Genomic DNA, 12825 nt, shown 5'->3' with positions numbered 1-12825 from the left:
TGCATTGTCTAGTTTGCTATTAATCCCATTTGACATATTTTTAATCTCAGATATTTTAGTTTTCATCTCTGTAAACCTGGTATGTTTATGTGTTTTATCAAACAGATACTAAGTTCTTACTATGTTTCAGATACTAAATTTGACAATGTATTTTTTTAAAATTTTATTTATTTACAGTATTTTTGGTCACGCCATAGGGCTAGTAGGATCTTATTTCCCATACCAGGGACTGAACCTGAGCCCTCTGCAGTGAGAGCGTGGAGTCCTAACCACTTGGACGACCAGGGAATTCCCGAGAATGTATTTTTTATTGCAATGCTTTTTCTTTTTTTCCAGCTTTAAAAAAAATTTTTTTTAATTTTATTGAAGTATAATTGATTTACAATGTTGTGTTAATTTCTGCTGTATAGCAGTGATTCAGTTACACAAACATATACATTCTTTTTCATATTCTTTTCCATTATGGTTTATCATGGGATATTGAATATAGTTCCCTGTGCTGTACAGTAGGACCTTGTTGTTTATCCATTCTGTATATAATAGTTTGCATCTGCTAATCCCAAACTCCCAATCCATCCCTCTCCCACCCCCTCCTCCTTGGCAACCACAAGGCTGTTCTTCATGTCTGTGAGTCTGTTTCTGTTTCATAGGTAAGTTCATTTTTGTCATATTTTAGATTCCATATACAAATGATATCATATGGTACTTGACAGTGTATTCTTTTTTAAAAAAAATATTTATTTATTTATTTGGCTACATTGGGTCTAAGCTGTGGCACGTGGGATCTTCGTAGCGGCATGTGGAATCTTTCATTGTGGTGTGTGGGCTCTTTGTTGTGTCATGGAGGCTTCTCTCTAGTTGTGGCTTACGGACTCTAGAGTGCAAGGGCTCAGTAGTTGTGGCACGCAGGCGTAGTTGTGGCACGCAGTCTTAGTTGCTCCGCAGCATGTGGGATCTTAGTTCCCCAACCTGGGATCGAACCTGCGTCCCCTGCAGTGGAAGGCAGATTTTTAACCACTGGACCACCAGCACATCCCTGACAATGTATTCTTTATTGGTGATACTTCTAGTTAGAAAGGTGAGGGCAAAAGAACGATTGCAGTGGGCTCAAAAAGTATTGGAGGCAATGATTATATAAATGGAGATTTTCTTTTGAGGCATTGTCTGTAAAAGGGAGCAGAGAAATGTGGTGGTGCCAAAAGGGTATGGTGATATTATCAGGGGGGCATTTTTTATAAGATGAGGACATTTTATCGTATTTATATGCTGATGAAAATGATTTTGTAAAAAAGGAAAAACAAGTGATATATGGGAAAGAGAGAAGGTAACCTTAGGAAATCTCCACAAGAGGGATTGACATTCATGCCCAAGTAGAGAAGATTGGCCTTAGAATAGAGCACAATTAGGTCATTCTTTTTCACAGGAGGGAAAGCAGAGTGAATGGGTGTAGTTAGAGATAGGTAGGTAGATTTTCCAGTGATAGTTTCAAGCAAACTAAAGCTTTTGACTGCCTTTACTCATATTCACTGTATGTTCTGAACAATCCCTGGCAGTGTTCTAGGTGCTGTACACGCAGCACTGAACCATTTAGATGGCGTCAATGTGTAGAATAGTTCCTAGCACATAATAGCTATTCAGTAAATGTTTATTGACTGAATTTGGGTATATATACTCAGGTAACTATGTTTAGATTTTTGATATTTATTAAACAGCTCAGTTAGCTGCTTAATGATTATTGCTTTGGTTGGGTTGCTTTTACAGGGTTTTGCTCTTTTATAGCTTGTCTCATGCTCTGAATTTTCAGTGAATACAGCTTCACATATAATATAGCTTAAAGCTTTATATGAAGCTTTAATAGGTATTTATTCTCCTTGTGCACTGACCGTATGGACTAAGTCTAATGAGCGGACAGAGAAGGGACAAAGTTTTGATACTCAGGGAATTTGGAGACGGCATCCTAGAGAAGATGACAACAACCGGGATTAGAGCGGGAAGTGCAGGAGTGCCAGAAGCACATGGGAAGAAGAGGACCACAACAGAGAAGATTTCCTACCCATTAACAGATCTGAAAGAGCAGTTCACAGTCATGGGTGAGAATTTGAGTTTAAGAACATACTTGGAGAGCTAGTTTATTAGTGAATCACTATCATTTGCTTAACCATTCTTTATCTGTGCCATTTAAAAGCAACACAACAACAACAAAAAAATCCAGTCTGTTCCATGTTGTTCTCCAGCTACTCCTCCACTTTAGAGTTAATCTTATTAAAGAGTGGTTCATATTTGCTGTCTATATACTTTCCTCCATTTAATCCTCAGTGCAAGCTGATCTTGCTTTCACTCTCAGTGTCTCACCAAAAACATTAAGATCACCAGGGGCCCATTTTGGCAACTCCAATTAATGTTTTTCATTTTTTATCTTCATTGAGCTTCTCATGAGTATTGAATGTTGTTTAACCTATTTCTTCCTTGTCTCCCACTATACACTGCTCATCTAGATTTACTTTGTTTCTTCAGTTGCTCATTTTTCTCTTCTGTCTCTCCCTCTACCATTAAAAGTAAGTTTTCCGGGCATTGTGTTGAGTACTATAAGAGAATTCAAAAGAAGAAATGTGTTCTGCCAATGTGTCAAGCATTTGGTTGTGGAAATGAAGTAATACAAAAGAAAGAAAAAAGAATTACATGTTAGTGTTTAATTGGATGCACAGTTAAACATGAGGAGAAGTCATTTTTCTCCCAACCAAAAAGCAAAGAGAAAAACAAGCATGGTTCTCTTCTGCTGTTCCATATCTTAGTGAAGCTAGAAAACCTTATAGGAGTTATGTTTGGCACTTTGCTCTTCATCACACCTCATAGACTGTCACCAAGTCCTAATGATTTTAACTCCTTTAATGCATTTCAATTTCATTCATTTTTCTCCATCTTTATTGTTACCGCTGTGGTAAGTCAGTGGTCTCCAGAGTGGAAAACATATACCCCAGTGTTGTGTGCATTAGAGAATGGGGGATGGGGGTGAAAAGTTTATTCTTATTTTTTAGTTCTAAAAATCCCAATTTATTTGCTTTTTAATTTTAAAAGAAAAATCAAATACGTACATTTTGCTGTCTCTTGATCCAAATGGCAGATGGTCACATTTTATGTCTGGTATGTGAGGTATCCCAAGAGAAGTTTAGGTCTTTTCAATATGGAAAATTGATAGAGTTGTTTTCATTCATTTGTTCTTCCTAGCTGTGTCATATTGCAGTTTTAAGTGTGCTTGGTTAAGATGATTTACAGATTGTATTAACTGGTTTTAATTCAACTAATCTTCACTAATGCACAGATGGCTTAAAAGACCTACCTGCAGTGAAACTACTGGATGAAAGTAACACTAAAATGCATTCTGACCAAACAAGAAAATGGCAGAGTTGAGATTGTCCTTCTCCTGTTATGAGCTCTTCATCTGCCACTACAAAGTAGAAACAAAGATGCCATAAGCAGAAAAAATGCATGTTTATCATTAACCTTGCCTTTAGTGTATATAGCAAGTGCCTTGAGATAGTAACTGATGAAACTGAAAGCATCATAATTTGTACTTAGTGATATTTTGAATTATGTGGTATTCAGTTCAGTCGTTATACGTAGATCAGGCCTAATAAAATTTTATTAAAAACTTCTTTTGATGTTTCTCCCAGTGTTCTATAATCTTTGTTTAAAAACTCAGTCTTTTTACTCCAATGAAAATGACTGAAATCCACTACAGAGAGAACACAGAGAAAACATACTAAAATGCGTTCTTTTGTCAGGAAACACTATTGAAACAGGCTTAGAAAGCAAAGCTAAAGATTCAAGAAACAAATATTAGAATAAATCATGCAGTGTACAAAGTTAGCTATATATAGATTGATGAAAGTGCAGGTGCTTCTGGTAGTTTAAGATATTGTTAGATTCTTTTTTAGTTATAAAATACTTGAAAAGCAATTTTTTGTGTGTATACCACTCAAAGAAAGATATAACAGAAGTTAAATCCTAAAGTATAAATAATTTTTCTTCCTCCTTCCTTCATGGAGAACCTGTGTGGCACTCCCAGATACCTTTTATACTAATGCAGAAGTTCACTGATTATTTGTTTAATGACATAAGAAGTTAGCTCACTTATAAAAAAAAAAAAAAAGAAAAGAATTCATCGAAAGGCAGTGCTTAATCCATAATGATTCTGAAGAATATCTGGCTCTGACCTAGTCGCCCAAACCACTACAATGTTAGTATTTTAAAATAATCACATCAAAAATAAATGTAGTCTCTGTACCTCTCTATCTTGAATTATATAAACGCATAATCCAAGCTAAAAAAACCATGAATTAGACATCCCCTTCCCTTCCTTTCTCTCCCTCCCTCTTCTCTCCTTCCTCCCTCCCTCACTCCTTTCTCCCTCTCCCCTCTTCCCTCTCACTCTTTCACACACAAGTCCCAAATACATTAGATCTTTTCATAACATATTTAAAATAATAATAAATTAAACCCTCTTCTTAGAATAAAAGTGATGTCTTAATGAGTGAAAAAGTGACTGCTTCAAGCTAGGAAAACAGGATTTAAAAAATAATGTCATTACTATGTATTTTTTATTGTTGACAGAAACTATGACGATTGTCATATGTGCAAACTTTAAAGACTTAGAAACAGAATTTTCTAACTTCAGTGGGTTTTGAACCTATTTCCTAAAAATATTAAACCACAACCTTTTATTTTCTTGAAAACCTGTTTTGTATCATTGAACATTGGAAATCTATTAGCTCAATTTCAACAGAAACCTTTGCATAGTTAAGGTATAAATTGAAATTTTGATATCGTGATTTAGTAAGTATAGCACTTCCATTTGTATAGCTGTGTCTTTGTGATGTCCAATGAAACCAAATATCAAGCCAGTTTTGGTGTCAGACCTTTGAAGCACTATATATTTTGTGTGTGTGTAAGAAAAGTGTTGTTGTCATTGATAAATATAATTTTTAAATTACTCTAGAATATTATCTGAGCCCTTTAAAATTTCAGTATTTTGGTTTTACATAATATATACTAGTTAAATAACAATGCATACAGTATACGTATTTGGGAGATACAAATGCAAAAATTTCTTAGTGGTGGGAGGTACATGATCAAAAAAGCTTGGAGACCAGTTTGTTTAAGCTGTTGTCATCTCCTATTTGTACCACTGCAGTTATCTCCTAACAAATATCTTTACTTCCATTCTAGATTTCTCAAAGCTGTTCTCTACTTAATAGCCAAGGTAATCATCACAATATGCAGATGTGCTTGTATAATTCTTCTGCTTAGTAAATTGCACACACACACAAATCTTTAATATGGTCTATAAAGTCTATAAACTATGTGATCTAGCCTCTCTGGTCCTGAGTCTAGTTTCTTAACCCTCTTCCTTCTGTACTTTTTCCTCCCATGGGCTGCCTTTAAGTTCTTTATACTAGCTGTGCTTCTGTTCTTTCTTGCCTTTACACATGCTTTTCTCTCTACCCTAAACACTTAACCTTTCCCTTCGTTTCCCAGTTTACTTCCTACATAACTGTCAAATTTCATATTGAACAGTACCTACTCAGGGAAGCCTTTGTTCATTTTCCCAATCAGGGGTGTGTGTGTGTGTGTTTGTGCGTGTATGTATGTATCTGTATGTGTCTGTTTCACGTGCACACACACACACAATTGTAAGCTCTTTTATAATGCTGTGTAAGCATTTGCCCTTCATTGTACTTAACACAATTGCTATTTTACCGTGATTTGCATGAGTAGTTGCAAAGATATTCATTGACATTAAGCTCCATGAGGACAAGGCCCATGTTAGTTTTTGCTTAATTCTGTTTTTCCAGTACTTAGATATGTGAGTGAATGTTTTATCAAGGAGTTTGGGTTTCATCCCTAGGAAAAACAAAGAGCCATTGGAGGCTCTGTGAAAAATAGGAGTAATTATGACAAATACTAAGACTTGGGCTTTAGAAAGGTCAACTAGAGGCTATAGCTGAGTGAAGGAGAGAGAGACTAGAGCCAGGAAAATCCATTAGATGGCCATCGTAGATGAAGAGAGGTGAGGACCTAAAGTCTTTGCAGCGTAGATGGAGAGGAGAAGGTGTTGCATGTAGTAGATGGTCTGGAGACAGAATCCAGTAGCATTGGTAACTAGCTGACTGATTATTGTCAGAGCTGAGGGGACGGAGTCAGAGATTACTTAAAAGCTTGGGCTATTAAACTTTTAGGCCATTTACTAGGTAAATGAGTATAAGACAATTAGCCTTTCAAGGGGGGTGGAGAATTCTCTTCATTTTTAATAAGATTCACAGGAGTGACCTCTTGGCCACTGCTGTATTTAAAGAGTGTTTTAGAATAGCTTTATTGAGATATAATTCACATACCATGCAAATTATCCATTCAGAGTATACAATTAAATGGTTTTGATTATATTTATAGACATATGCAACCATTACAACAGTCAATTTTAGAACATTTTGGAAAATCCGTGGTGGTCCAGTGGTTAGGACTCTGTGCTTTCACTGCCAAGGGCCTGGGTTCAGTTCCTGGTCGGGGAACTAAGATCCCACAAGCCACATGGCACAGCCAAAACTAAACAAACAAACAAATAAATAAATAATTTTTTAGAACATTATCACCTCAAAAGGAAACTCCCTACTGTTTAGCTATCAACCTTTTCCCCTCTGTTCCCCTCCCAGTGCTACCCAACTACTAATCTGTTCTCTATAGATTTCCCTTTTCTGGACATTTCATGTAAATGGAATCATATCATATATGGTCTTTTGCAACTGGATTCTTTCACTTGGCATAATGTTCAAGGTTCTTCCAAGTTGTAGCATGTATCAGTTCCTTCATTATTTTTTATGGCCAAATAATATTCCATTGTATAGATGTATATCATTTTGTTTCTGAATTCATCAGCTGATGGACATTTGGGTTGTTTTGAGCTTTTTGTTTTGTTTTGTTCTGAGCTTTTGCCTACTATGAATAATACTTCTGTAAACCTTTGTATGCAAGTTTTTGTGTGGACATATGTTTTTGTTTCACTCGGTTATATACCTGGGGGCAGAATTGCTGGGTCATATGGTAACTCTATGTTTAATCATATGAGGTACTGCCAGAATGTTTTCCAAAGCAGCTAGCCGCACCATTTTGTATTTCCCATTAGGCTTTCAATTCCTCCACATTCTTGTCAACACTTGTGATTATCTGTCTTTTTGATTCTAGTCATCCTAGTAAGTGTGAAGTGGTTATCTCATTGTGGGTTTGATTTGTATTTCCCCCCAGTGACAAATGATGTTGAACATCTTTTCATGTGCTTTCTGGCCGTTTGTATATCTTTTTTGGAGAAATATATAGTCAGATCCTTTGCCCCCTTTATCATTGGTTTACTTGACTTTTATCATTGAGTTGTAAGAGCTCTTTATATATTGTAGATACCAGTCTCTTATCAGATATATGATTTGCAAATATTTTCTCCCAATTTGTGTGTTGTCTTTTCACTTTTTTTTCTTAGAATATTTTTGTTTTTATTGGCATTATTATTATTTTATGGTAGTGTCTTTTCACTTTCTTGATGGTGTCCTTTGAAGTACAAAAGTGCTTAATATTGTTTTTGGGGTTTTTTTGCGGTATGCGGGCCTCTCACAGCTGTGGCCTCTCCCGTTGCAGAGCACAGGCTCTGGACGCACAGACTCAGCGGCCATGGCTCACAGGCCCAGCCGCTCCGTGGCACGTGGGATCCATCCGGACCGGGGCACGAACCCGCGTCCCCTGCATCGGCAGGCGGACTCTCAACCACTGTGCCACCAGAGAAGCCCAAAAGTTCTTAATATTGATGAAATCCAATTTACCTGTTTGTTTCTTTTGTGTCTTGTGCTTTTGGTGTCATGTAAGAATTCTTTGCCAAATCCAAGGTCATTAAGATTTGGGCACTACATTTTCTTCTAAGAGTTTTGTAGTTTTATCTCTTATCTCTTACATTTAGGTCTTTGATCCATTTCAAGTTAATTTTTTTTAATATTGTCTGTGGTAAGCATCCGACTTCATTCTTTTGCATATGGCTGTTCACTTGTCCCAGAACCTTTTGTTGAAAAGAGAATTCTTTCCCTGTTGGATGGTCTTCACACCCTTGTTGAAAATCAGTTGACAATTGATGTAGGTTTACAGTTTTTTTTAACACCAAAACTATATTTTAGCTTAGATACTGTTAGGATTTCTCTTTCACAGATAATTCTGTCATTAAAGGAAGATTGTGCTTATTTTTAAGTAAGCTGTTACAGATGTTAGGGATATTTGTGTAATCTTAGTACTACATTGTGTACCACAGACTTCACCTAGAAAAATGCACAATTTGCACTTGTGAAACAGCTGTTCTGATCTTGAAAGTTGAGTTTGGAAAGTCGTGTTTCTTTCACGGACAGTGACGTTTTGGTTTTCTTTTCTTTTTGGCTTTCTTTTTACGGATGCTTCCTGAATGCCAGGCACTGTGCTAGTAGGGCTTACAAAGAAGTATATAAAACGAGTATGGAAAATCTCTTCCTCAGTTTGCTAATTGTAAGATATTGGGAGCAGGGAGAGGAAGTAAAATGACATGGGAATAACATAGTAGGAGTTGCTAGTTCATAAAAGTGGTATATTTTGAGTCTATATAGTTTGTACAGCTATTTTCACTCTAGTATATGGTTATTAGTATTACTTTTTTAAAAATAATATTTTCTTAAGACCAAGAATTAAATTAGGATATGAGTACCATGGATGCTGCTGAATAGAAATGAATGATAAAGACTTACATAGCTTGATGCTTTTTGTATTAAGCTCTGGGAAACTCTGTTATTGACCACAAAATTGCTGAGGCTGATCAGATGGAATCATTAAATTCTTTTGGTGTTTTTTTCTTTTATGCATTCTTAGGAACTCAACAGGATCTTTCATTGAATTAGCTGGAATTGAATAGTTTAATTTGAAGCATTTTTCTCTAATGAACCTTTTTCTCTTAATGTCACTATACAATTTTATGTCCCTTTTTCTTAGGAGTCTCAGCAGTCCAATTTTGGCCCTGGAGAACAAAGTGAGTATTTCTTTTCCTCTTGGTTTTCAAATTAAGCTGTTTGTTGCACATTCATTTCTCATGGTCACATCATGTATTTCTTTAATAGTTCTTTTGTATGTCTTATCCCAGTTTTTAAAATTTTTTTGGCCACACCGCATGGCATGTAGGATCTTAGTTCCCCGACCAGGGATTGAACCTGCATCCCCTGAAGTGGGAGCGAGGAGTCTTAATCACTGGACCACCAGGGAAGTCCCTTATCCCAGTGTTTATCTGATGATCAGTAATGGATTGAACTGAATCTTGGCTTGAAAGATGAAGAATTAAAGATCATTGGAGATCAAAATTAACTGTTTTTACTAAGTATTTGAACTAATAGTTCAGAGTTCATGAATTCAATTTGATGGGCACCTCATAACCCCAAGAGCCATACTTCTGTCTTTCCATCTCCTTCATGAAGATACTGGGTTCTATTATGGTAAAACTCCAGGCAAGAAGGAGTCATTGTAGCTTACCATGGCTCTTCTCTTCCCATATCTATATTTATCTATTCTTCCTGGGTGTTTTTGGCTGGGAAGAAAGTCTCCTGTCTGCTACACAACTCCCCTCCACCTCCACTCTCTTGGCCTCTCAAAAGAACTTGAGGGGAAGATAGCCTTGGGGAATTCAAGTGTGATTCAAAGAGTTGATGGCTGTGTGAATTGGTAATGGTAAGGTCAGGAACCTTGCAAATGTTTGGGCTTCACCATATAGCTCTTTAACAAAACAAATGTTCTTTTGCCAAGAGCAATAACTTTTCAGGTAGATTTACTCTGGTAATAAGCTATTTTGGGAGATTAATATGTGGAGCATTTTAATCCTTAGTTGTCTTTAGTGATCTTAAAGCAGAGACAAAACTAGAAGAATATCCATTTTAAGGTTAACAAACTTTTTATGTATCTGTTTCTTCGTTCTGCCTTAAAGCTGCAGTTACAGGAAAAAAAGGACCCAACATTGTTGATATACAGCAAATAGCTAGCTGTAGGCCAGAAAGTTTACATTTTCTCTTAAAATCTTCTAAGAATGTCTCATCCTTACTTCTCCCCTTCCCCCATTCTCTCTCCCCAAAGCTCCCTATTGGCACCCGGGCTCATAAGCTTCACCTACTCTTTATTACCTGTATATTTCACTTAATTTATTTTAGAACTGTTTTTATATCAGTATAAAGCTCTAGTTCATTATTTTTAAAAAGCAAAATTGTATTATATTGTTGAAAGTATTGTAATTTGTTTATCTAGTCCCCTGTAGATGGACATTGGTTTCCAGTTTTTGCTGTTGCAAATCATACTATAATAAATTGTGTGTGTGTGTCTGTGTGTGTCCGCGTGTCTGTGTGTTTATGTATTCCTCTAGATATACCTGTAAGGTAAATTCCTTTCCTTATAATTGCTAGGTCAGTGGATATGTGCATTTACAGTATTGGTAAGATAATATTATCAGATTGCTCTCCAGAAAGATTGTATGAGTTTAGAGCCCTACCAATGACATAGGAACATGCCTATTTCCACCAGTATTTCATATTATCGCATTTTAAGGTGTTAACCAAATTGATGGATGAAGAATTTTATCCCAATTTTATGATTTATATTTCTTTGAGGTTATATTGATAGATATTTAAAAATATAAATAGCCATACTATAGTTGCTGATTTCTGCATTCCTTTTTGTTCCAGAAAGATATAATCCTTCTTCTAAAACTTCCAATGGGCACCAGTCTAAATCGTAAGTTTATGGCTTAGTAAGTTTAATGTTTGTCTTTTTTTGCTAAAAGTCTAACTGTAGTCTCGATATTTAGAACAACACTTAGAAATATGTACTTAATCTTTTAAGGCAGCGGTAGGCAAACTTTTATATAAAGGGCCAGATAGTGAAATAGTTTAGGCTTTAGGGGCCAAATGGTTTCTGTCTCAACTACTCAATTCTGCAGTTGTAGCATGAAAGCAGCCATAGACTATGGGTGTGGCTATGTTCCAATAAAACTTTCTTTACAAAATAGGTCTAGATTTCGCTTGTGGATCATAGATTGCCTACCCCTGATCTTCGATTGCGATTACACTTTTTTCTCATCTTTCAGAAGTGTGTGTGTGTTTGTGTGTGTTGATAGCTTGTTTTTAATTTTAAAAAAAACATGAAAAAGTATAGGATTCTTCTTAGTATGCCCTCCATTTGACCACTAAGTGTAGAATATTAAAGCAACATAGTTCATACTGTATAAGTTTTCCTGCTTTTATTTTGTAGGTAGACCCAGGAATATATTGGCTTGACCAAAAAGTTCATTCGGGTTTTTCTATAACATCTTACGAAAAACCCGAATTAACTTTTTGGCCATCCCAATAAATCAAAATACGATAGGGTTGTATATTGGATGATAATAAATTCCAAGCTTAAAGAATGAACTAACTACTGAATTCCTGAGACCACAATTTAACCCAATGATTAAAACAAAATTCTAAAGAAACTGGCCACAGTGCTAGCTTTATACCATAACCACAGTGTATACTGATAACCTCAGCCTCTTCAGCTAAACATAGTGGGAGCTGAGAATGAAAATATATGAATGCAAGGAGATTAGCCTCACTGCTGAAGAATTCAAATTATGTAAATTCCTATTTATCATGTTTATTCATGGGCAGAAAACTGATGGGAGCTTACCATGTATGTGCATATCACTTTGGTTGCTGACAGAACAAAAGCATGAAGGACCTTGAGCGGTCTGGTAAAAGCTTTGACATATTCACATGTGTAAACAGGTTCACTGAGCTGCCATTATTAAAGCATAAGGGCTGAGAGAATTCAGAGTAAGTACATTTCTTTACAGGAAATCAGTCATAAAGATGCACTAAGCCCTTGTCCAAAAGAAAAAATTCTTTCTCTCTGTCCCACTTAATTGGTCATCCTTAGAACACTTTTCCTAATTCTGTAAGCATGTGGTTACTTTGTTTCAAGGTGATCTTTTATGTGGTACTCTGAATTTGGGATCAGATTTAGAAACTCAGGTTAAGCTTTGAGCGGGGAGTATAAGTAGTTGTTGGAGTGAAAGAAGATTTCCTTTCCGCTGATTGGAGACTGTCATGAAATTTTAAGAAGAAAGGTAAATGGAGCTAGTGGTAATGAGAAATTAAACATTTTCTAGTTGTAGTTCTCCCTAAGCTTTGTATTAATTTTTCCTTTCTTGTAAAAAGGCAAGGAGTGTTTTGTGGTTCATTACTAAGTTTTTAATTTTGGTCTTATGGCCTTAAGGAAAATTTAAATCTGTAATTTTACTTTCAAAAACTAATTCCAGAAACTATCAACTTATAGTATTTATTTGTGGTTTTTTTGATCAAGGAAGATTTGGAGACTGGAGTTTATTTTTAATTTATACATGGTTATTTCTCTTGTATAACCAAGGTTCTTACCCAAAATTGTTACATCTGCAAGGATCAGTCGTCTTTCATAGCAAGGCATTTATGAACTAGAACTTTGTGTGTTCTGGTTTTCACAATCACCCAAGTGTACATCTCTCTTCATGAAACATTGGGGACAGTGAAAGAGAATTGCTGATGCTTTCATTTTATCTTCCTTCCTTTTAGGAGTTATATTTCTCTAGTGGACTGTTGGGTATGCATATGGTCATTTGTTTTAATAATGGAAGAGTTTGTGTGTATGCAATTGGAGAAAAGCTAGAGATAACAGAAGTGAGTATAAGAGTTTGTGGAAGGTAGCTTTTGTTTAATTAGAAAAGAAAGA

At 35.9% G+C, this 12825-nt stretch overlaps 1 protein-coding gene across 1 annotated transcript in view; it reads left to right on the top strand.

The window, feature by feature from the left end:
• The window catches only part of AFF4 (ALF transcription elongation factor 4), a 93480-nt gene that overhangs the window by 48649 nt on the left and 32006 nt on the right, over window positions 1–12825 (top strand). Inside the window, exons 7-8 of the mRNA XM_082650176.1 lie at window positions 9043–9079; window positions 10770–10818. Of these exons, the coding sequence (XP_082506302.1) occupies window positions 9043–9079; window positions 10770–10818 (86 nt within the window). The remainder of the gene's footprint in view (window positions 1–9042; window positions 9080–10769; window positions 10819–12825) is intronic.

Source organism: Grampus griseus (assembly GCF_964374135.1).
Source record: "Grampus griseus genome assembly, chromosome: 3".
NCBI classification, from domain to species: Eukaryota; Metazoa; Chordata; class Mammalia; order Artiodactyla; family Delphinidae; genus Grampus; species Grampus griseus.
The sequence above is the reverse complement of the archived record's forward strand: the minus strand, read 5'-3'. Positions and strand labels throughout refer to the sequence as shown.